Here is a 26,652-nt window from a genome sequence, read left to right as displayed (position 1 = left end):
TATAGATCTGAAAGACGCCACCATCAGCACTGTATTTCACTGTACACCACTACTATTAAAAACATCCGAAAGACTTGGAACCAAAATTGCTGTAGCTCCCAATTGTCTAGGAAAAACACAATTATCCAAAAGAGCCCAGAATTTTTCATAGAGCGTACTTCTCTATAAAACTATGTCACACATGCATCTTTTTACTGAAAAACCTGGAAAATAAATGTTCCCTTTCTTCTGCATGTAGAATCATTCAACAATTTTTGCCTTGAACATTAAGTCAAATTATCCAATGCTATACTCATCCAAGTTCTACACCATTTTTTTTGTTTTTCTTAGCCTGTTTTCTCATTTTCAAAATGTAAAATAAAAAAGGATTTGTCCCAGCATGTGGCTAAGGCATGCTTTAACCTTCTGATACTTTAAAGATCTATTTAAAGTTTCTATATTTACATACATAGCATTGAAGCATTCCTTTAAAATTCACTTGCATTTTCCTCCTACGTTTCCTCCACAAATTCAGCCAAAAGCTTATTTCAAAAAGAAACTGACTGAGCCAGGTGAGAAGCAACAAGACACAAAAGACTCTCAAACAGACAATTCTTAATTTATTGCAGGTATTTTGGTGTTACCTAACACAGAAAAACAAAATCAAGAACTGGAGGCAGATTTATCTTGACTCTCAATATATAAAATTGTACCTTACAAGTAAAGAGTTGTAATCCTATACAACTCCATGTTGTTCCTTCCAATGCTTTGATCATGCTTTAATGTAAAGAGACTCAATCATTTGCCTTCTTCATGGATCAATCTTTCAAATCTCTGCAGATCTCAAGGGCAGCTTCTGACATACAGTTAATCACTTAAACATGACAGGAAGGAAAAAAAACCCCATGAATTAGAATGATGAATAAAAGAAATGAGGATGAGAAGGGTTTGGATTTGTCATAGTTGGAAAACACCTCTTCAGACAGGAAATACTTTCACTCCCTAAAAAGTGAATTTCAGCATCAAGTGCAACGAAGATGCAATCCAGGGATGAAATCAACTGACTTATAAGGAAGGGAAAAAGGAAGAGAGAAAAATAGAAATTTGTCTTGAGTATCATTAAGATGCTGTCACATTTGAATCTATTTTCCAAGCACTTCCTGAGACAGCAGTGCCTCTTAATTCATCTTAAGAGATGGGAAATCTCAGCAAGTTCTGGTTTCTCCACCTTTGTATTAAACATTTCCTATATTTCTTTTCTTTATAAAATCTTCCAAAAAGTCTTTAGCTCTCTAGCAACAGATTTATCCTTTGTTCCTTTTGCAGACCCCAAATTTTCCTCTGCAAATTGGGAGAGTCTCTTCTATAAGCTGTAACAGGAAATGCCAATACTTAAGATTCAGAGCCATAAGCACTATGTGGCCTGTAAGTCAAAACAGCCTAAGCAAATCTTCAGAATCACAAAGGGGAAAAAACGATCTCTGTTCATGCAGTGGAACACCTCACACAAAAATCCAATAGCTGATGAAACTGAATGGCCACAGAAGACATTACTCCTTCTCCGACCATAGCTAAAAATGCACGTCAGCAGAAAACAATAATAAGAAGGAAGAATATAGTCAGGCTTCACATGTACATTTTCTATATCTGAAATCAAGTATCACTGAAAAGTACAATGATATTTAAACAAGCAAAATTTTAGTATTTAATCATTTGCCTAGAGTTGTGGATGCCCCATCCCTGGCAGTGTTCAAGGCCATGTTGGGTAGGGCTCTGAGCAACTTGGTCTAGTGGAAGGTGTCCCTGCCCATGGCAGGGGGGTTGGATATGGATGATCTTCAAGGTCCCTTCCAACCCAAACCATTCTGTGATAAGCAGTAACTGCTATAGTTCTAACTCCTTGGTCACCTTTCCTAGTACAAACTTCTTTGATCACTTTCTGAAAATAAACAAGCTTGCAACATTCACAGCATACTGCAGCCATCATTTCACATTACAGTTTCTGACAGAGTGCAAATCAGGAAGACAGTTTTGGACTGCAAGCATAATTTTTTCACAAATGTCAAGCCTCTATCTACATCTTCTGCTACTTCACAGAATCACAGAGCATTTGAGGTTGGAGGGCACCATGGAATTCCCCTTTCTGTCCTGAATTCTAGTCAGCTTCCATGCCCTTTCCTCTCACCACTTCCCAGAGAAGATTTCTCAAGGACCTGGGCAGTGGAAATTTGAGTATCTCAAAGGATGGAGACTCTGAGCAACTTCATCCAGCATTTAATCATCTGCACAGTTTTGAAAGAAAAAGAGGTTTTGTCAGTTCAGATGGAATTTCCTATATTTAAACGTGCGCCCATTGCCTTTTGTCCCATCAGTGGGCACTACTGAGGAAAGCCTGGTTTCCTTTTCTCTGTATGGTTTTTACCTAAGGTAACCAAATTGGAAAACTCATCAAAACTCGGTGCTGAACTTCCCACCAAAATAAAAAGCTATTGCTAAGTATTTCACTGTGTTAACCATCTGTAACATTCCCTTACTTCTACTACATTTTCTACAGTTACATTTAAAATGCATTTAGTGCTGGATATTCAGTTACAATACATACATTAGTATGTCAACAATTATGTTTAAGTATGTTAATCTAATGCAAACACCTTCAGACACCAAGACCAAAACCCAAAGTTTAACATATACCTACTTCAGCTTTCCAGACAGAGTAACCTCCCATGAAGTCAGTTATTTCTTAAGACTTATAAAAACATACTCACGACATAATACACATGGATTTTTCTCTGTCTGTTACGGTATTATAATGGCAAAGCTTAAATCAGTATCATAAGCATTTCAGAGCAACTAAACGGCTACCTGCTTTGGGAAAAGCCTTCAGGAATAAATGAATCATGCCATGAACTAAATCAACAATATAAACTCTAAATATTTGACTAATAAAAAAATATATTTACATCACAATCACCCCTAAACAACTCCCAGAAAGTCAAGCAGTCCAATGTTACCTTTTAAGTACAAAATCAGTTGCCTTTTAAGTACAGTTTCCTTCTAAGAAATGTTAGCAATAATCAATTATTTTTCTCCTATAAATATCAGACTATTGGCAGGGGAGGAAAGGGAAGAAACAGAACCATCCTCAAAAAACAGATTCCAGAAAGACTTTAAAGGAACTACTGAAAAAAGGGCTAAGAAAAAAAAAAGCTAAACTATTTCTAAGTATTACATTAGGAACAAACTGCCTTAAATCACAGTAATCAGCACTATTTTACATATTTTACAGAAATTAAACAATACAGTGAATTCCCAAATAGTGTATTGTGAGAAAAAAGTACCGTTATTGGTAGAATCTCTTTTTTCCAAGGCAATGAGAAAAGAGACAATGACAGAACTTCCAAAAAACAAAGGCTTTAGGCCTGCAAACACTTAAGCAAGTACAAAGCATGTGGCTCAGAGGGCTTTACTGCTATGTTCAAGAATTTGTATTTTCGGGACCTAAGGTGTGAGATTTTTGCTGTTTTTTAAAAGAAACCTGATATTTCATAGCAAATTATGTTAATAAAGACACAAAAGTTTCCATTAAGCTGATAATCTTTAAAAAAATTAACTGATGAACTTCAACAAATTTTTTTAAAACGTAAAAAATACAAGCCCATTGTATTAGACTTTAAAACAATGATAAACAAAGATATCCTGGAGTGCTGGAGGGGAGGATGAAGCTATTACTTTTTCAAAACAATATCCAGGTGTTAAAGCACAGTTCTCATTGAACTCAAACTGCTGTCCACAATAATGCACATAACCACAGCAGAGGCAATTCACTCTCTTATAGAAGCTCAAGTATGAGAAAGGAGGATTAGTTACATACACAGCATGAACAACTTGCTTGCCAATTTCATGCAGGAGACAGTGTTGTCACTGACATCACATAGAGGTGTTGCCAGTTTCGACTTCTTCCTAGGTAGATAAAAAACCAAAACAACACAAGCAGGAAGCTTTTCAGGGTGAGGAAAAAAAGAAGAAAACCCACCCACAAAAAGCTCAAATATTAAAAATCTGAAATTACAACACCTATCCAGAGCAAAGCAAGTAAAAGAAGAATCTGCTTAAATTTCTTACAACATATGAAAAGACTAAGAAGATCTTACCCAAAATGATTTTTGGCAAGAGGATTTCCTCATAATACTTATCTCAGATCTGCTTAATGAGAGTGAATTTGCACCTTCTGACTTTTCTGCGGAATAGTTTTCTCCTCTTGCTTCTATGAACAACTTATCTCATTGTTATGTCAGGTAAAGATGTGGGGTAAGTAGCAACTGTTGGATCTAATCAAAGAAGTCCCCATTCTAGTTTTTCACTCATTGTCCTTTACAGCCTCTTACTCTTTGAGGTTTCAGATTTCTAAAACTGTGCAGGAATTTCTGTCTCCCCAACAAGCTGGAATGCTGCAGGAGAACAGAGTTCACCAATGCATGTAAATGGGCACAGTAGTTTCTGCTTCTCACAGGAGTGTTAATACAGAACTGCATCTGCAGACATGTAAGTCAAAGGACACTCAATTAATTGTTTAAGGATTTGTGGGTAACACTGCTTTGCTTAACACTGAAGAAGGGAAAATAATCACCCTAAAGCTTCTGGTCTTGCTGTTTGCCTGGTGAGTCTGTGCTCACCATTCCATGTTTTCATAAAAACACCTATAGCTTCCCTCACCTTACCCAAGGCATTTCTACAAGCCAGCAAACGCCTGTGAAAAGCATTTAAAATTTGAAAACTGGAATATAAACTTGAGCTAACTGCTCTGGACTATCCATGTTTTGGACGAACCTTTTTTTTTTTTTTGTTTGCACTCTTGTTGACCTCAAGGCCATGCCTTCTCAAGTCAACCCTGTTTAAAAGCTTGGTAAGGCAGTTCAGTTGTACTAACACTTCATGTATTTAATTTCCGAACAATCCAATCAATTTGTTTCCAACTATATGTATGATGAAAACGCCTTATGGACAAATAGATCCTGAGGGCTTGTATAACGGAAGTTTAAAACAACAAATTACTTTGCTGTAATCTGAGAGTGATAGCATGCAGCACGATACCATTAAGTTCAGTTGGTCTCTTAATAAAACCATTTGGAATAGGCCTTTTGAAAAAACATCAGAAAACTTTTGCATTCATATCACTACAGATGCAAGATAAGCAAATTGACCATCATGACAGAAAAACTTTTGGACATGTGATTTAAAAAGATTTCTCCTCCCTTACCTTGCTTAAATGAAACACCTTTATATTCTGTATTTATTAATCCTATCTTGATGACACCAGAAGTCTCTATTGCTAAAATCTGTTCTGATGTCACGTTATTGTCTTTTGAGCACTGCTGGCCTGCAAGCAAACTAAAGAAGAAGACAGCAGACTATTCTACCTGTTCAAATACTAGTGAAGAAAACAGTTGCCCTTACTGTACAGAAAACAGTCCCAAGTACTTGTTCCTACCATCAGCAACAAAAGTCAAGACTACTTCTGTTGCTAGTGAGGCAACAAAAAAATCACAACACTAATGAAGGCCACAATTTAGGGTTTTTTAAATTATTTTATATGAGCATAAAGCCACGCATTCTGAAGCCAGCAGAAACATGGGAGAGGACTCTAGACCAACGCAGTAATCACTTGCTGCTCTGCAATTTGGCAAGAGTATTCCATTTTTGCCATGCAATTGGCATAACTCTTCAGGTTTATATGAAGAAACAGTATCTGCAGTATTCTAGCCCATCCACCATTGCCAGGAATACAGAAAACACCCCATGATTCCTAACAATGATGGTCCTTGGCTAGATGCTGCAGAAGGGTCTTGTAGGAGTCTCTAATTCAGTGCAACCAGCACTGGGAGCACCATTGAAAGCACCACACCTTTAAACCCTGCAAATTCAGAGTCAAAAATCTGTTTTACTTTCTTGGGTCTGGAAAAACTCTTCTGCTGTAGAAGAAAGCAAGCAATTTTTTTTTTTTTTGAGACTTAACATCTCTCAGCTTCAAACTTCCACCACACTCAGGCTGATTGCCTGAATCAAAAAGGAATGATTTATAAATAAAAATACTCACTATGAGAAATAGAAAAAAAAAGTCTGCACTGCTTTTTGAAGTCAGGACTGTTGCCAAGTTACTAATTTCTGTAGGAAAATGAACAGGTGGTCCAACTTGAGTATGGATCAAGACCTCTATAGAGAGTGCTAAAGTAGTAGTTTTGATATACAAGTGTCAAAACCATGAGAAGCAGCCTGAGTCAGTGCTGACTTCTTCTGTTTATCATTTAGAGAAATTTAACAGTTTGCATCCAGTTAAACCTATCATAGCACACCAAATCAATAATGCTGTCACATTTTAATTACATGTCCATCTTCAACCATGGTGCTGTAAAAGCCTACTGAATTATGAGCCTGCAGTAGAGAGAATTCTGAGAGCTGGGCAGGCAGAGCTTAGCTCCACATCACTGATATACTGCAGCTTACTCTCCATCACTAGTATGCCATTCAGTTAATGAACACTTATCACTGTGCCAAGAAGCAGGTCTTAAAACAGGACACTGAACTAAGTAGCTTCCCCAGCAAATATCAAACTCAAGAAGTAAGCTGATTAATTCATTTGAGCATTGAAGATTACCAGTCAAGAAACCAATTAGGCATCTTAAATGCACAAACACACATTAAAAACACACACACACAAAAAGTAAATTCAAGGATGTACATTGAACATAAGAAGCAAAAACAGAGTTGCATGGAAACCACAGATACAAGAAGGAGTAAGTTCCAGCTTTGGCATGACAAATCTAGACAGTTTTTAAAAACCTTGCTAAGTTGGGCAGTAAAGTTTCCTGGAATACTACCACATACCTTGCATACTGGAAAGCCTGTAAGCATTCAAACAAAGAGGGAATTCACTGCTCTTCAGAACTCTAAAAACTAAAAATATGAGAGAGCTCCCTTTACTGACCTTCCTTATCCACTGAGTAAACAGAGTATCACAGGCCACTTCAAGAAAAACAAGATGTTTCGTTGGAAAAACTGAAGAGAAAAACTTTTTAAAATATTACATTTCTTTCTTTTTAAGTGTAAAGAAGAACACTTATTATGTTTTTCTTAGTACAGATCTGTATGGTTCCTAGTTGGCAGACAACCATTTGTCAGCTACAATGGAAACTTTCCCCTAAGCTCTGCAACTTCCTTTGGATCTTAAAAATTAATACTTCTGCAGTCCCCTGTACCTTCCAAACATGCTGCAAAGTCTGCAGCTCTAACAAATAAGTGAAATTCACTAATAAGAACAGCTTATTCAGTGAGTTAAAGCTTCTTGTACAAAGGTACAAGTGTCAGAGCCAAGACCACAACACATCGGCAGCAATATCAAAGCAGTACTTACACATTCAAGGAATTTAAGGACAGGTGTTTTTTTTTTTTAAACACAGTATCTCATGTGACTCCAAGCTTCCACTGGAAGAGATGAGCCATCCCATTTGACAGCAGGCTGCACCCACATCTATCAAGGCACACACACACGAAGTTGTTTACTGTATGCATGAATCTAATTGTATTCACCAGAGCTCTAAGAATAAAACTAATTGTCTAGCAACTGGGATAGCAACCCATGAGAAAGAGGAAGATGAGAACAAAGTATTTAAGTGAGGTGTTGACCAACTCCAGATGAGCTTACTTTCAGCCTTAACTAAGGCACACTAAGATTAGTCATATGGCAATTCAGCTTGGTAGATGAATTCACAAGTTCCAAATCTACTTTCTGCAGCTAAAGATCTTATTTTATAGATGTTTAAAAAGGATCATGTCCTTTCTTTTCTTTTTTTTGCTATAAACTTTACACAGGAAATAATGACATAGCAGTAGAAAGTTCAAAGAAGCGGTATAAACAAGACCTCATGTAAGGATCCACTAACTTTTAAAGCCTCTCAGGCAGTCTTAGCACTCACAGTAATAATGGATACACTTCAAATTCTTCCCCAAGAACTATACTGCGTGCACAAGTACAGGATACACATATTAGCAAATGGAAAATAAACTCCTCTGGGTGCCTCAACTAGTGCACAGAGACCAAGATAATCATTGCTGGTTTAGAAGATGAGAATGGGGACAGTACAGAATAAAAACCTCCCAAAGGCTCTTCACCTACCACACGCTGTGTACAGTTTCTTTGCACAAAGACAACCAAGGGGAAAACTGCAACCAAATAAGACCAAACAAGCACATAGAAGATAAGCAGCAAATGCACTTCCTGTTCTCCAGAGGACTTGCTCAGAGGTCAGAGATGCCAACAAATCACAACAAACTACACCACCTTTTAATTAAATTCTGTTTCACAACACAACCCAAATGAGATATCAAACATCTTTATTAGTAGGAACTTCTTGGAAGTCCAATCACTATAGCCATGCGGTTACAGCAGATGGCTGGAGAGTCTCCCTTCACATACCAGTTGACTTAAGCATGCCACAAGATTAAAACCTGCTTGAAGTACATTCAAAATCTCCACCCTGTCCCTGCTCCCCAGCTGAATGACATTTTATCAATTTAGAATGTAAATGACAAGAGAAAAAACTTAAGCTGCACAGTGCTCAAACTATCAACTGCACTGTTAAATTGCAGCCAACTCAGATGAAGTGCTAAATGACACAGTTTGAACGGCTATCACATTATAATTCAAGCTCTATATTAGAGTTGTACAACTGCTCACACCTCAATGCATAGAAGTCACAAGGTATTTGTCCTTCATCTTGGATCGACTGCATGGTTTCTATTTCTGGCAAAGTTTTCAAAAAGGAAATGCAGTACGTATTCAATGCCATACAAAGTTCACAGAATCCAAATCCTCACCAGGTACTTTGAAACAATCCCATCCCAGTAAGGACGTTCTTAGCTCTCTGAGAAGCCCAGGAATTGAAACTCAGGCGTTGCTTTATAAGGGGGGGAAGATATTTACCAGTCAAGCCAAATTACAGATGTTAGCAAGACACTTGCCTCAAGTCAGGAGGTAACATTCAAATATCATAAACTGAGAAGCAGCTACGTCCTCAAAGCAACATTTAGTTACTGAACAAACCCACAGTCTATATGACAAGCTCACATAGAAATATTTAAGTGTTTCTTTCATCTTTTACAGAAATGTGAAAATTGGAAATCAACTAAGGGTATAACCAGACAACCTAAAAGCCATCAAGAGCAAACAGCCTTAAATCAAAAGATCTAGAAGTAATGAACTTAAGACAAATCCCACAGCGTATTAAAATGTCATTCATCTCCAGATACCAGGAGACAAAGAAAGTTGAGATGTTAATAAAGAAACCAGTATTTTTTATGACAGGAATGCCACTGGTTGCAGGACAAATGGCATTAATTCTTGAGATAAAAATCTCTTTCCTTTTCAGAGTAAGACTTAAGAGGAATACCGTGAGATCTGATAGGGCAGGTCAGATATAAGGTGCCAAACCTTGCTCATATATCAAGTGAGTCCAACAGCAAACAGAAGTTTCATTGAATGTCAGCCAGCCTACCTGGATGACTGCTGGAACAGAATTGGTAGCCTCTGCTCTCCTCAGTGTGGTGTACTGGGTCACTCATTTGTCTGCTCTGCTGTGTTTACAGAATATAGACTACTGCCAGCTAAACATAACCACCTCAACAGTCATCACTTGAAGCAACACTAAAGCCTCAATGCTCCTGTAGTTGTAAAGTACTGGAATCTTCATTTGTTATCAACAGGTTTTCTTACTTTTCCAAGTGACCTGGAGTTCAACATCTCTTTAGACTTGTATGGAGACACAGCAACAGGTTCTCCTACTTGGTATTTATGCCAACACCAAGCCACACCTCTAAGTGCTACTTTTTTTCTAAGAAATTATGATCTTCCAGCACTTGCTGTTACCCCAAGACACTGAATGGTATCTCAGAGAACATTCTTCCCTACATCACTCCCCTGGGAGTGGCTCTGGGATAACCCCACAAACATATTTCAATGTTCAGAGTACTCTGTATAGCCAAGTGAAAAGCAAGACAAATGCAAATAAGTTACTGTCACTGGATGCTTATCAACACGGAAGACCCAAAAACTCCCTTGTGGGGATCCAGTGCTTCCTAAGCCCTGGTTTTCAAATAAAATTACCATCACATTTCCAAGATTGCTTTCCCAAGCAACCAAGAAAGTATCAAACTACAGTTTCTGGTCTGCACACAAGTTTTCAGTCACAAATGGTACCTGGACAAATGATTTGAAGAAAGCCTTTCAGAAAACAACAAGGGCACAAGTTTATACTCACAAAAGAGAAATGAACTATTCCCAATTTTCCAGAAGAGAGATCACTTGGACTACTTACTCATACTGCTGCCTATTCATACTGCATGAAGTTTCCTTCTGACTTAGTAGTAGTTAAGTTCATTTTAATCTAAGTTTATTTTGGATGGTGTGATCTTGTACTAAAGTAAAAAACAAGTGTGCAATTTCACAGTGAAAGTACAGTACTAAATATCCTTAAAGTAGACAAGGTCCTTTTTAACCTTGCTTCAACAAAAAGCTTTCTAAACTGTTTCCTTTTTGTTCCTATGAGAAAATGGAGAAGCAATTAGCATTTAAAGTTTAGTTCCTACTTCCAAAACACTCCTTTAACTTTTTGTTATTATTTTTATGGTGGATATAAATGGTGTCAAATTGTCAATTCACAGCTATTCTCTATGCTACCTATACAAATAGGGCTGATTTCTGGCAAGCCATAAAACAATTATGGCTGAATTCCTGTAGGCCTTTAATATTTCGGCTTGCCTGTAGGCCTTCAAAGCCATCTTAGAGCAATGCTAAAAAAATCTAATTTCCAGAACACATGGAAGGAAAATAAAGCATTTTAATTCCACATGTTCAAACATGAACACACAAAAATCTTAGCACTGGGATGATTATGTTTGAAAGTGACTTAGAACAAACAAAAGGATAAATAAAACCTTCTGAGTTCCCTCCCCCCCCAAAACATCTCTGCTTTCAACATCTTACTCACATCAGGATCTCTTTATTCCTTGCCATTGCTCTTGCCAATGCATTGCTCATTAGTTTTTAGATGTCTAAAGTTTACCTGTTGGGGGTTTTTTTGGTACAGTTAACTGACCTTGCCCAAAACTAGTATAACTGTACTTCCATCCTCTAGTCAGCTACTAAACCTAGGGAATAATTTACCTAAATATTTTCTGCATTCAGTCTTTAAACACACCAAAACCCTTCCACAACTTCCTCCCCCTTTCTTATAAACTCCAACGCAAATCCCATGCATTGGCAGTAGATATACATCTCTATTTCCTTGTCAGCCTGCCCATTGGGTCACTGCATGCTCTCTTCCACGCTGCCTCCGCTGCACTGGAGCAAAGCTCTGGAATGCAGTGCTTGCTGAGCCAGTGGTCAGCAAAACAAAACCAGAGAGCCCTGGGAGACGCAGACCATGGCAAGCAAGAGCACACCATGACAGGACCTGGATCCTAAGCAGCACCTCCAGTTACTAAGCAGTCCTCCAATGAAAGGCAGCAACTGGATATTGGCTGCAAAGGGTTGGGCACTGGGTCTGGCTAAGAATAATAAATCTGTGTTCACAAGTGTCCACTTCTTTCCCCAAGTAGAAGTTTACCTTCTCACAGAGGCAAAACACAACATCAGGTTAAAAAACTATTGCAAGGACATGCTGTTCTCTTAAAAGTGAAAGCTTCTCAGCTTTATATGTTTAGGGATATAAAGAAACAATTTGTTAGAACTATTTAAAAGTAATTTTCATTAAGATCTTTTCACAGAAATAGATTGGAAAATTATTTGTCTCACTACTACAATTGTACACATTTCAATATACTTTACTCTTTCACAAAGTTTTGTCTTTCCTTGCAGTCATATTAAGTCATCATCTGGCAGTATCCTAGTTAACAATATCTGCCCTTGAATATTATACCAGACCTGTATACCTCCATGTTCAGAGAGCACACAAGGTTTCAAGTTTAATCCACCTCTTTCCTGCTTTTCAGGAAAGCATGATGCTAGTGCTGTGATGATAAAAACTGTGTAAATTTTTACCAAATTCTTCAATAAAATATTCACTTGGAATTTCCATTATGTAAGATGAAATGTGAAAATAATTTTTCTGTTATTACACACTATAGAGCCAGGCACTGGATAACAAGAGGAACTAAAATGCCATTTATCCATTTCATACCAGTCAATCAAAATTCATAAGGAAGAATTCCACCCTCCATTACCAGAAAGGCTGCTCTGAGTAACATCATACACCTGCCATTTTTCCCACACACAATGGAAAATACCCTGGTTGCTGGCCTCCAGCCCACAACACAAGGTAGTTCTGTTTTCACTGAGTCCCCACATTACTCCTTTAAGGTTAGCAAATGAAAGGTAAAATATTGTCTCCCTCTAAGTATACAGAGAAAGTTCTCAACTTCCCCTACAAGTCTACACCTTGCCCGTCAACCCGTTTCAAGATCTATGTTATGTTTACACTACTTCTATCTAGAACAAGCAGAACAGTTAGTGTCATGGAATTGGGTGGAGTTTTTCTGTGCAAGCATTAGAACAGCAAGCACAAGTAGTCAATCAGACTGAGTGCAAACCACTCAGCATTCTAACAGCCATCAATAAAACCAATCCACCTCACACTGCTCATTGAGCTCTGTTTTTTGGTTTGTTAGGTACAATAGTGCAGTTTGCAATACAATGTTTGCCATCATAACCATATGAAAACAGAAATACCTATCCTGGTATTTACCCTCATGATCAAGATGCCCTACGAAAAATACACACAGCCTACTCTGTATAGGCATATTTATTTTTACATAGAATTATGGACAAGTTACTGAAGTCCAGGTACTGCACAAGCAGCAGCTGCTCAGAATATGTCCAAACCTCAAATAAAAGAAACTAAATTTGATCCATCTTTTACATGCAGTTACAGCTATCGAGACCTCTGTCATCACAGTGTGCACAAATTTTAAAATGAAACTCATGCAGCACCACTGGGCTTTTCTGGGAAGCTCAAAGAAACAAATCTATACTCCTCAAGAGAGCCAGAGTCAGCGCACGAGCTCGGCACAGGACTGGCAGTGTGATACAGCCCATATGTGGCAAGCAAGGGAGAGAATTAAGCCAAGGATACTGATAAGAAACTCTCTGATGACATACATAAATTTTAATTTTAAAATGTATTTAAGTAAACATACAAATATTTTAAATACCGATCTGTTCTTCCAGTCCTTTATATACTAGAAGACACATAAAAAAGCCAACAATGATACAAAAAGAAACAACATCTTGAATTACAAGCTAAGTGTTTTATAACAAGATGAGAAATCATAATTTCCATGCAAATACATATATAAGTGCTAGAATTTGACTGTTCCTATGTCTTCATATATGTCTATCAATCACTACCAGGAAGGGAAGAAAGAGGATGATAGCACATGAACTGAATTCTGCTGGTTTAAAATTGCGGGCGTTCATCACAAGAGTCTCACATAAATTAATGTAGTCAAACTGCAGCAGCCTATAGACTTAATTCTGGATCAAATCTTTATAAATTAATCTGGTTTTTCCCCCAGTATTATCAACAGGCTTTAGAGGTTGCAACTATCAAGCTGTCAACCTCTTTTACAGATTCTAACAAAGGACATAATAACCCCCTTCAACATTTCTCTCCATAATCTGAATGTAAAAGAAAAAAATAAACCCACAACACAAAAAAAAAACAAACAAATCACCAAAAAAATAACCATAACAATACTGCACAACATTGTTACAAGAACACCACCAAAAAAAAAAATCACAAAAAAACCCCAAAAATATCCAAGATTTTACAGCTTACTGAATCTTAACAGACATAATTATACCTGCAGTTCATATTGCCTTGTGGCGTATTAGTATAATACATAAATAAATTACACGGACCCGACTAGCTTTTTGGGGGTTCACGGCCAAATCCACTTTATTCAAACCAAACAACACGCTAGATACAAGGTTCAAAGTAACACGTGACTCCCTTGACCAATCACCATGGGGTATCTCATTGCCCATGTGTGTGGGAGTACTTGGGAACTACATCTCCCAGGGTGCTGTTCGGCACACTTTCTGAAACCCGGCTCCTACATTGCCTAACCTGTAACATTAAATACATGGTTTAAACATTTCTTACATCTATTTTTCTAAGGATAAAAACTGCACATAAGTAAATAGAGTCACAACAATATACACCAAACAACACAGTTGTTTTCATTTTCTCAAGTAAATGCTAACAAATTTAACTGTCTACCAATTTCACCACTGAGGTATCTTCCCCTTCATCTTACTACAAAAAGTGAGAGTTGATCTCACACACAGTAGTCTGGTTTTCTGTACTTCAAGTGAGTATTAATCTACAGCTACCCAAAAATCTTGCCCCCAACAGCCCTGAAATTACATTTCCTACTTCCTAAAATCTGGAAGAGTTACAATCATTGAGTTATTAACATTGTAGCTTTAGTAAAATGTAACCAGAACTTCTTGAAACTAAAAATACTGTTTCAGCAACTAAATCTATTCAAAATAAATCTAATGCGAAATAAATAATCAAGGTTCATCTTTTAAGACTTAAGAGAGTCAGAACTGATTGGCTGTTCTGACAGAAATCAGCATGTGCCCTTGTAGGAAGGTGCTTGAAGAGGGAAGAAATCTAGGTGAAACTGGACATCGATCCTATGCAGGAAGGTGAAAAAAAGCACACATTGAACACATAAATTGCACAATTAAACCACACAAAAAAAACTAAAAGTAAATTTAAAAAATTAAGTTTTTGACACTGGAGGACATAGCAGCCTTGTTATTCCCCTGTCTTGTCACAGTGAAGTACTACAGAATGTACAGTCACTGTGTATCTTGAGCAGGTGTAATAGCCCATTGTCACACTTCAGTCTGCATTTACCTTCATTTCAGTCCAATGCAATTCAAGTCTTAGCAGGTAGCAAATCACTTCTCATGAAAAGGGATCATGAGATTTGTATATTCATAAAACGCATGTACACTGCCCAACCTAGGAACAAAGTCCTTATTGTACTGTATACTTCTAAATAAAGCCTAAACATTGACATTGAATGTGATCATTTTTAGAGACATATTAATGAAGGGAAATTATTTATTAGAAGCAGGGTTTCCTATACAAGTACCATCTTAACCTCAAGGCCACCAATTATTTATTGATGTCATTCATGTAAATATGAAACTTGATGGCTTCCTTATATTCAAACTCTTCTCACTTCCTTTGAAAAAAGAAAACTGTGAAATGCCCTTGTGATTTGCATGGGGCTGAATTAGAAAGTGCACTTGAAAACATGTGTGTATTCTCAAAGCTATTTAGTCTCTTATTAAAGAGCAGTAACAAAATTAAGTCTCAAGAGTTTCCTATTAAACAAATGAAGTTCTTCACTAGATATCAGACATTTCATGTGGCCACAGCTGAAATCCACTGATGAGTAAATCCATGCCCAATAACACAACTGTTTTGCAATTAAAATAGCAAGAACTGCCCCAAAAGATGCAGTATCAAGCCTGTATCTGTTAGACTGATGGGAAATGAAATTTCCATGTGCCTATCACACTACATGCTTAAGCTCAGGCAAATTTAAGAGGAGAAAAAAACAAAACAGCCCTAATTTCTTACTAATGTAGCTAAATATCTTACTAGAATACACAGCAGAAAACTGACTGCCTATTTAGTGACCTTGATGGTCTGCCTGGGCTAGCTGGTATAGAGAAAACTTAAAATCATCTGGGAAGAATCTGCTTATAGGTCCCTGTCCTCATACCACTCAGTTTACTAAAATTAATAGAATTAAGACTGTCATTGACTTTAAATACAGCACAAAAAGATTTCTTTTTCTTTTTTTGCAGTTAGTATTTAAAAGCCAAATTTATTTCAAAATGTTATGGTCCACTAAGTCTCATTCCGCGCTAACAGACAATATTAATGAAAACAACCAATACCGGAGCTGTGAAGTTTCTAGAAGAATATTAGAGTTTGGTCCATCCTGTAGTAGAATACCAAGCAGCTTCACTTTCACCACTTGGCCCTACCATTGTAAAACTTCCTGAACTACGAGATACACTAAGCTTTGCCATTCTTAGCTGTGCAGAGGAAAGCAACATCTTCCACTTTTTAAGTTACAACATTCCAGTGCCCAAACCAACATTTTCATATTGACTTAATTATTAGCACAGTAATATTGCCCACCCATTTTTTTCTTTAATTTGAAAAACTTAGTTTCTCAAAATATGCCACTGTTTAACAGAAACTGAACCACTCAGAACATACTAGTTTCAGTGTAGATTTTGGTATGTACTTAAAAGTCATCAAAACACAAAGTATGTGTTACCTTATCCAAATGAAATACTGTAAGAGAAATAGTAGTCAAGAGTCAAGCTGCTGTTGCAGAGCACCAGCATTCATTAGGAAAGAAGAAAATACTTTTGCATTGCTTAGCATCCATAAAAGTAATGAGACACATTATCACACACGAACAATAGCTCTTTTTTTGGAGACAGTATAGCCACAAATCAAAACTAACTGGTCAGATTATGTGATCAATCTGTCTGTTCTAGGACAGGCAGCAGTTACGAGTATTGAGGTCATGTTGCTGAGAACACAGCTGCATTGGGCAGGACACGTCTCCAGGATGGAGGACCACCGCCTCCCCAAGATCGTGCTTTATGGTGAACTTGCCACTGGCTGTTGCAAGAGAGGAGCCCCGAAGAGGAGATACAAGGACTCCCTGAAACAACATCTCAGCCTTGGCCATAGTGATCTTCATCACTGGTCTACTCTGGCCTCCAATCAGGAGGCCTGGAGACACACTATATATAACGCTGCTGCTTTCTTTGAGAATGCACGCAGGATCACTCTTGAGGAGAAAAGACAACGCAGAAAGAATCGTGTCTTGCTGATACCATCCAAGGAGTCTTTCTGCTGTGCCTTTTACAACCGATCTTGCCTATCTCACACTGGCCTCTTTAGCCACTAGCGCACTTGTGGCAAATGTGGGTACAGTCCTTCCCAAATCTTCATTTGCAAAGCCTAGCCATGATGATAGCCACAAATCAAAACTAACTACAATCTGGTGACACACCTTGTTGCACGCTTTAGAATACTGCACTTCTACACATAGCACTATTTCCTTCACATGAATAATGAAACATAAGCAGCATGTGTTTTGAACTAAAGCTAGAATCTTAGAAATGCTCCGTATCTTCTCTTAACTGATTTATATCCACATCACAAATAGACATGGTTTGAAAACAGCAGTATTTATGATTGCATGATGATTCTAGAGAGCTTTTGTCTTGCAAATACTACTCAAAACTGAGTCTAGATGTGAGTCTACTCCCTTTAACAAGACAAGCAGTCTTACAGCCACCACCCCCATGAAACTACTCATGGAAATCAGACAGCAGGAGCAGACCATTAAAGGGGTTGAAGTAAGGGGAATCGGTCATTGCAAATGCCTGTATGCTCCACCATGCAAGGATAAACTGAAGCACTTGGTCACCATAAGGCAAACAGAAACCAATAAAACTGCTGCCAAGCTCAGCATTTTAAGGGGAGACAGGCTAAAAGATGAATACTATTTTATCAGGTTACTCTAGCTTATGTATACTTTGTTCCCCATTAGTTACCATCACTCTTCCATCCTACCTACACACACAAACCAACCTGCTCTGCACTCCGAAGACTGACCACCATTTCTAGCTACGTTGCCACATTAAAACTAATGCAACTTTGGGGCAGAAAATCCTGATTGCTCTGCAGCAACTATTAGCACGACAAACACTGGGACACACCTTTGCAAACTCACCACCAGTCTCTAGTACTTCCAAAATTTCTAGCAAAAACAGAACAGATAAGCAAAGTCACAGTTGTAGCTGGCAAATTGACAGTTTATCTAGCTATTCTCATAAACATGCAATCAAATGACCTGGCAATAATTTATCTCTCTTGCCTCCCTTGGTGTTTGGAATTATTATGCCCCTAATAAAAGGTGATATAGCAGCAGAAATACATTATGAGTTAATAACACCTCTGAGAGCCTATTGATTTATTATTTTCAAATTGATCGTGAGCTTTACAGATAGACTTAATAAGACTTTTCCTAGCAAGCATACATATTAGAGCAGCCATTCTTCTTACGAATCGAGAGATAAAAAGAACCCTTACCATAAAACTAGGTCTTATGATGGCTAGTCAGTATATTAGCACTTTCTTTTGATTAATATTGTACACCTAACTTCAGCATGCTCAGAAGTAGTTTGTCAACTGAGTAACTCCAAGTGGTTAAGTTATCCTGTACTAAAATAATAAAGTATATAACTGCAGAGGAAGTGATGGAAAACACGTAGTTTGACTAACACCACAAACATGCATATCTTCCTATTAAATATGCAACACTTAAGGTACCAAACCAAACTACTAGCACTGATTTACAGAGACAAAAAAACCCACCTTAGAATACTTCCATCAGAAATTTTAACTGATGTAACAATTAACATTCATGTTCTGATAGAACAGATTTAACATTAGAAAGACAAACAAAACGCTCCCATTTAAGAGACACACATCACCACCACAGTTCCAAACAGTTCTGAATAGCAGAAAACGTTCTAGGTAATTTATACACGGATCACTCTCCCACTGATTTCAGGGCCTGAAATTTCTTCAGCATCTATTTTTTCACTCATTGCTGTAGTTTTAAGAGGCTAAGCAAAGCCCAGAAGTGAACAGAGTGCGGGCCATCCAAGTTATGCTCTGCTGGATAGAAGTGGCTCCTAGTTCTCCTACAATACAAGCCATGTGCAAGCACAGTACAAGTCCCCTCCTGGGCTACATAAGCTGGCATCTTTCCCAGCAGTTGCTACATCATAAAAATGATGCATACAAATAAAGCCCCAAAATAAACACTTCAAAACAATAGCTTAAATGACTGCGTAACTGAACTCAGCAGCTGGAGACACAAAGCACTTCAAGTGGCAAATCATGCATCTTTCACTTGCAAAAGTCCTAAACTACACTCTTATTAGCAAGCTCCACATCACATCTAGCAACCAAGTTTGGGCAGCAAACTCATACTCCCAGAGGCCAGACAGCAAGTAAATAAATATAGCATGGATAATAAAAGCATAGCGGATCACCAACATCCTCTATGCAGACAGAGCTTCAAGTACTAAATGTACTTTCTACCACTGATTTCAATACATCATCCAATTCACTGAATATTGATAATGCTATCTCACCTATTTAGACTACTTAGACCTATTTTCAGGAGCTAAAGTCATTTAGATTGACCTAAAGTCATGTTTTTCTGTACAACAAATAGAAGAAAGCAGAAGGAAAACTCCACCAGACAATCTGGGCAATTTAATTCATCGGTAATACTGCAGTATTGCATACAATTCACTGAAAACTGTGCACTACTGCACTGGTTTACAATAGATCAAAAAAATTAACTGACTCTATGAAAATAAAAGAGAATTAAAAGCCTGTATATCAGAGGATAAACTCTGCCTCTGAAATACTGTAATTCTTACACTCCAATGTTTAAGGGAAGAAAGTATTCTAGAGGAAACACAATAATTGATGTAAAAAAAAGTCACAGCTTGGTATTTTCCAAGTGAAAAACATAAAATCAAAATATATGTTTTTACCCTGCCAAAAAACAAAGCCTTTTTATCTTAAGACTGCAAATCTTCCTGTCTTTTGCTCTCTGAGCATTCAATTTATTCCCATCTAGCTCTAAGCAGATAGGACTTATGATGGTGTTGTTTTAAGGAACTGGAGGAGTACTAGATGCCAATAAAGATACAGATCAAATAAAGGATAATTCCTAAGCATTGTGTCTGCATAGATAAATAAACCTGTTCACTTCTTTTATTTATACTGTTACCTCAACTAATCCAACTACAATAATTAGGACAGCAAGGGCTCCAGAATCAGACATGAAAACAAAAGGCTTCTTATACCTCTCCCAGCCCAACTTCTGTGCGTACATATGCACCACGCATAAACACCTTTTGAGACCTTTTCATGTACTCATGAAAGGATGAAGCCCTGAACAAGCAGTGTGCTGAGGGACTCCAAACACAAGTACCAGGCATCCCTGTTCCAGTCATCGGGAGAAGGCAAGACCAGCCAGAAGAAAGTAACACGTGGGCAAAAATCTCCAGTGAGGACCTACACCGGGACAGAAGCCAGCTCCGTGCCACCCACAGCTCAGAGACCAGGAGGAGTCGGGACCCAGACGTACGGCTGGGCCGAGCTTTGCGGCCCCGGGCAACCGCGAGTGGATATCCCCGCGGCAGCAAGTGCGCGAAGCGGCAGAGGGGAGTCCCTCCCGACCCCGGACAGCCCTAGTAGAGGCGGGAGAAGGGCCCCGGCACCGACGGCCTTTTGTTTTGCAAGGAGACCGGCACAGACCCATCGGCTGCGCCCGCTCTGGGCCGGCTCCGAGCACTCATCCCGGGTGAGAGCTCGCTACCGGCGGTGGGGGCAGGAAGCCGGTCCGGTCCTCCCTACCTCTTTTCGGCCTAGGGAAGCTCTCGTGCAGGTGAAAGATGACTTTCTCCACAAAGTGCTGAATGTTGCTGTGCTCGGGACCTCTGACAAACACCATCCAGTCGTGCGTGAAGCCCTCCACGGTGGGTTTCTTCCTCACCTGGGCTCGGTGTCCCAGCTCCAGCTTCACCTGGACGGCGCACTGCGGGGAAGAAGAGGGGAACGCCCGGTGAGCGCCCGGGGAAGCGGGGATGGTGCGGGCAGCCGCGGGCAACGGCCCCACCGCGGGCGATGCGGGGACACAGGGACTCAGCGGTGCCATAAACACGGCAAAGGGGGGGGGGCAAGAACAGAAAGGTACCGCTACAACAACAAAAAACGGTCCCACAGGCGAGGACGAAGAACAGCTCTCGGTGCCACCGGGAGGCGACCCAGGGGCCACTGTCAGGGACGCCCCGTCCTCTCCTTGGCGCCTCGGCGCCCGCTTCCCCCGGTGCGGCGGCAGGACCGCGGCTCCCTCCAAGTGCGTGCGCGCGCCACGCCGCCGCCAGGAGTAGCGGGAGGCAGGGAAAGCAGCATGCGAGGAGAAATTCCCTACACGTCAACTCCTTCCCGGTGGCGGGCGCCCGGCAGCGCCGGGAGGAGGGGCGGGAGAGACCCGTGGTGCTCACTCACCGAGCCAGCCATGCCTGGGGCGCCGGTTCCGCTGGGGCTCTCGCTGCCGTCCCCCACCCCCACCGCGCAGCCCTAATTCATGAGGACGTGGAGGAGATGGCGGGCGCGCAGAGGAGTGGCGGGTGAGTGGCGGGCATCCTCTGCTTCGCTGCTCCCGCCGGCTGCGGTGGTGGTTGCTGGCTCCGGCTCACCGCGCTCCCGCTCCCTTTCCCCGCTCTCGCGCTCCCGCTCCCCGCGCCGCGCCCGCTGCAGCCCCGGCGCTCGCCCCAGCCTCGCCGGCCAACGCAGCGCCCGCCACGCATGCGTTCCAGGCTGACACCGCGCGGGGGACACGGCCGGGGAGCGGCACCAGGGCAGCGCGATAGCCAATAGCGTGCGAGTTCTTCCGCCTGGTCCCGCCCCCGCCCCGCCCGCCCTTAAAGTAACAGGTTGTGGGGCCGGGCTGGGAGTGGGACAGCCCCGCCCAGCGGGATTCCGGCTGGCGGCCGCGGCCTGGCGGATGGGGTAGTCTCTAGAGGAAGGACTCGCTGCGCCAAAGGTACACTGAAAGCAGGACTTTCCGACTCCCCAAACCTCCACCTCTGCTTCGTGTATGTCGCAAACAAACGTTTTTGAAAAGCCGCCGATGAAACCTCCTGGAAGAAGCGGGACTGGAAGGGAATGCCCGACTTGCACAGGGATGGCAGGTGATGATGGGCAGGCAGCAAGCAGGAAATGACAAACGGGATTATTTAACACTTATTTGCAGCACGAGCTGCTGCTTCTGTTAGTAACGTCCTGAGAGTCCCTGGAAACACGGTTACCACCCCAACCACTTCCATATCGCTTCCGTAATATGCGAGATAACGTGCAGATTCATGCCACGGGAATATGCCATTGAGGAGCTGGAATTGATTTACCGTGAATGTCTAAATCATGATGCTGACGTCCATGAGATGAGTATTTTCCAACAACCATGAAATTGTCAAAAATTGCCTGCGTTGACTTTTGGCACGCTGAAAACGCGTTTATTCTCTTCGGTAATTATATTTGTGACGCTGTTTGTGATGACAATGATAGCGCGGTGACGGGACACTCAGCACAGCGATCCCTTCGGCGAGCAGCACGAGCACACACCAAAGGTACCTCCCGGGGCCTTCCAGGTGTCACCAAGAGATGGCGCACGGAGCCCTCGCGATAATGTCCTCATTTGACCTCTCCAGAAGGCCGCGATTCCTATCTTCTCTCTTTTCACTTCGGGTATAAGAAACGCACATTGTCGAAATTCTAGCATGATTTAATAATTCCTTCGAAACTACTGAGCTGCACCTATTCTTACAAAAGTTGTAAGCCCTAATTAATGAAATCAGTACTAATAACTCAAAAGGATGAATACAATTTGTAATAATTCCACAAGTTACAACATGACTTGAAATGTATTAACATTAACCCCTCATGCATATGAATATCCAGATTTTAAAATTGTGATATGCAGATCTAAAACTTCACGTATCTTCTAATAATCTTTCATTGGTAAAGGCAGCAAGTATAGGAACTCCTGCTGAGTCTGTAAACCCATCAAAGCTGATTCTGGTAACTTTCAAACTTTGTCCTTGAGTAAGGACATGTTTGTATGCATTTAAGCAAGGACAGTGAGGCTGGACCGCTACCGTGCTTAATGCAGTGGGCTTCCAGCTGTCAGAACCCATCTGAAGAGAGCATCATCTCACTAACTTGGGCTTCTACTGGAAGGAACAGAGCTGGACAATCCTCTGGTATTCTTCTATGCTGACTTTCATTTTTTATGTATTTAGACAAAATTAATTTCCCTTTTGGCTTAGAACAGGACTGAATCAATACAAGGTGTTTTCCTATATCGCATATTGGTGTCACGGTGGAAATGCTTCTATTACTTAAATTCATTTATGCTGCCTTTTTAGCTACTTAATGGAGACCACTCAGTTGAGTAATCATTACTTAGAAATACCTGCTGAGTCAGGCTCAAATTTGGAAAAGAAAATGAAGTTGTTTAATATTTGTCAGTGTCAGAGACTGAAACAGTTAATGATTTATGCATTCTAGGAGACTTCTGCAGGCTTTTGACTTTCCCAGTGTGCCTCTGATGGGCAACTGGGCCCATCCCCCCCTCCAGTGCAGAAGGTGTCAAGCCCCGAAAAGGCGGGAAGAGCTGAGTTTACCGCGCCCTCCACATGAACTCCGCGCCAAAAAACTTTGGGGGTTTTGTTGCTATGCCCCTCAACTCTGCCAAAAGGCGGGAAAATGTTGGCAGTTCATGACACGGCCGGGGATACTACCCAATGAAAACAGCTCCCCGCCTTGGGGGAGGTGCAAAAAGCATGCGGAGGATATAGATATTGACTGGTGACTTTGGGGGTTTGGGGAGTGCTTTTTTTTTCCTTCTCCCCCCACCGCCTGCGAATCAAGCTTTCAGGATTACTAGATCACATCGCTGGATCCAGTGGGCGGTGACTATATAAATTTTTACCACTCTCATCTTTTCTTTTCCTTTGCTCTCCCTTACTCTTACCCTGTCTTTCTCTCCCCTATGCATTTTTCTCCCTCCCCAAAAGGTTCGATGACAACACCCAAAATGCTCTATATATGTCTAAAATAAACCTTACCTTACCTTTTCAGACACCGATTATTTAGTGTCGCTTCACTTCAATCCACCCCAAGGGAATTACTGATAAAAAACCTGAGTTACCTCCCCTCCCCTTTTCATGGGGCGGGTCGTAACAGTCAGTTGTGAAACAATGTTGATAAAATTTCACAAATTCCAAATATAATCTTTGGCTGACAGGAGTGAAATCAAAGAATGATCTCTAGCTGTTAAGTGACAAACTGGTGCAATTATTTTCTTTATTTTGTATTAACAGTTAAAATAAATATTCTTTGATCTCATTAAAGCAGATGGATGCAATTACATGCAGTTGAAAGTGCAAACGCTCTGGCCCAAAGAAATACAGAGTTATAAAGGGGAAGCAATTTTCCACAAGTACTTTCCAGTACTGCTTAAACAAGGTTTACCATAGAATAATTACTCAGCTGCTGGAAAATTAAAGACATTTGGGTTATGTTCTTAGACGTATTAAACTATCTAAAGGTTCATGTAATCAACTCCTGCAATGCTAAAAATGCTTGTGCATTTTATGTGTGCTGAAATAACTGGTACAGCTGTAGGCTTCCCAGGAGGCAACCTGTGTTCAAGCACCTTCAGACATACCTGCATCTGACATGTATGCAGGTAATGCACAGATCTCTGATTTAGATGGAACATGAGTCAAAATTTCTGCTCAGTATACAAGTAACTGTATATTGAGTGTAGATGTGTTAATGCAGCATTGCATCTGACCTAACAGGAGCTGTGTTTCGTAGCTACATATATACATACATACACATACACACATACATACATACACACACACATATATATATATATGGTCATTCCACACACAGCTGAAAGGAATTGCTGCCTTTCTGTACTATTTCCTTACACAAGGCAGATATGTCTTGTGCCACAAAAAAAAAGGAGACTGTTTCCCAGCTTACTTGGACACACTGAATTGTCTTCAGTGTTTAAAACCCAGCTGTTTTAAATTTCTATTTGAAGTTCAAACTTTGTGACCCAAATATATTGACTGACTTTTACATTGGCCCTGTTTTCAAATGTTTCAAAAACACAACTAACTGAAAAAGCTAATATTACTGGCTACAAAGGAAACCACATTGCCTTTTAAAATATCATCAGTCTGAATTTCTCTGTTTTCGAGATCTTTTAATTCCCTTATTCAATCAGTATAAAAAATCATATCCGATTCCTGATCCAAGCCAGATACTTTGATTACAGTGGTCTGAATCACAGCCAAAACTTAAAATGAGCCTACAGTTGATCTTAGACATACAACAAGGAGTATGTCTAAGTTGCTTTGTAATGCCACTCTAGCTGCCAGTAACCAGTGGCAGAATATCCTCTCTGGATTGGCTTTCTTTGGTTAGCGACATAGGATGAACAAATGGCCAAGTAGCCTTGGCCAAGTGTATGCCTATTTTGAAGTTTTGTTGGCTTGTCCATTTCTAATCACAAAACAAATAGAAAATAAGCACTTTAGCTGGTAACATATTAAATCCCTTACCAACAGAAAGGATCTCCAAGAGGAAGGGCTGCATGATTTAGAAAACAATAGTTTGTAACTCACCACCAGTCACCTCAGTGGGACGTAGTAAAGACAAAAAATAAATGCAAAAAAGGAGTCTTGGATATGCACAATATTACAGTATAAAAGGTTAGAAAAAATCTGTTTTAAAGGTCTCTAGAGATGTATAAGGAAATTTGTTCAGAGTGGAAAAGTCTTTTTGAAAGACTTACAAGAAGTAGTATTCTGTTTAGACCTGTGTAATGACTAAGTTCAGAGAACTTGTTTGGGATTAGCACAACCATGGCCAGGACAGTGTGATCCCATGTGCAAGGGAGCTATTATGGAGTAACTCCACTGAAATCAGTATTCTCAGTTCTTAGCCTGATGGGAAATCTCCCCACTGGAAATCAGCCAAAAAGTGTAAAAGAATTATGTGATCGTCCTCACTCTGCATCAGATTCTTGTGGTGGCCATTGTATTAGTTACGTAAGTCAACCATTATTCAAGATAAGAGTTTATGCATAAGATGATCACTTGGTCATAAAATACATATGTTATTCTATAGCTTGTTATCAGAAAAGTACAAGAATACACTACCCTCACACTTTCAATTGTAAGGAAAATCTTCTGTGCTCCCAGTATTATTAGAAAATAAGTGAGAAGCTGGAATGGCTTAACATTACCTTGCTGAGAAACTCACGTGGAAAAGCAGAATTTTTTATCAGGGATAAGTACTCATATAACCGCTGGGTCTTAGCTGTCCTCATCTTTAATGAACTCATGATTACACCCTCACTGTGATTCAGGAAGCTGTTTTATCCCAACTTCATGGATGGCGAATTAAACAAGAAGAGACCAAATGCCTTAACAAAGAACAACCAAATAAGGCAAGAAGTGGTGAAAGTAGTTAAATACTGTGAGGAAAAAGTTTGACCCTGAAAAAAATGGAAAAGAAAATAAGAAATAGAAAAAACCATGTAAGTAAATGTAGTATTGGAGAACAGAGAAACTGAAATTCACAGCTAGCTCAACAATCAAAAAGAATGCTTAAACAGATGTGGAATTTGAAAGAACATTGCAAAATTTAAGGAATATATTACGTACATATTTGCAGAAGTCTGGCCTCAGGAGCTTGGTAGCTTCATTTAAGAAATCTAAACAGAAATCATATAAATAAGAAAGAGCAAGTTTCACATATGAGAAAGTTGTACAGCAAGGTTGCTCAATATACGGGAGTCAGCCAGTAATCACAGCATTGGGAAGAATATGGA

At 39.9% G+C, this 26,652-nt stretch overlaps 1 protein-coding gene across 3 annotated transcripts in view; it reads right to left on the bottom strand.

Annotated features, from left to right (window-relative positions):
* Nucleotides 1–21,477, bottom strand: part of MLLT3 (MLLT3, super elongation complex subunit) — a 117,788-nt gene extending 96,311 nt beyond the window's left edge. For all 3 annotated transcript variants that reach the window (XM_027670733.1, XM_027670734.1, XM_027670735.1), the window contains exons 1-2: nt 21,246–21,477; nt 20,592–20,772 (exon numbers count right to left, since the gene is read on the bottom strand). In XM_027670733.1, the coding sequence (XP_027526534.1) occupies nt 20,592–20,772; nt 21,246–21,257 (193 nt within the window). In that variant the 5' untranslated portion in view covers nt 21,258–21,477. The remainder of the gene's footprint in view (nt 1–20,591; nt 20,773–21,245) is intronic.
* Between the last annotated feature and the right edge of the window lie 5,175 nt (nt 21,478–26,652).

The sequence above is a fragment of the Neopelma chrysocephalum genome, unplaced genomic scaffold (genome assembly GCF_003984885.1).
Source record: "Neopelma chrysocephalum unplaced genomic scaffold, ASM398488v2 Primary Assembly neopelma1_96926, whole genome shotgun sequence".
Taxonomy (NCBI): Eukaryota; Metazoa; Chordata; class Aves; order Passeriformes; family Pipridae; genus Neopelma; species Neopelma chrysocephalum.
This window is presented reverse-complemented; position numbering and strand designations above follow the sequence as displayed.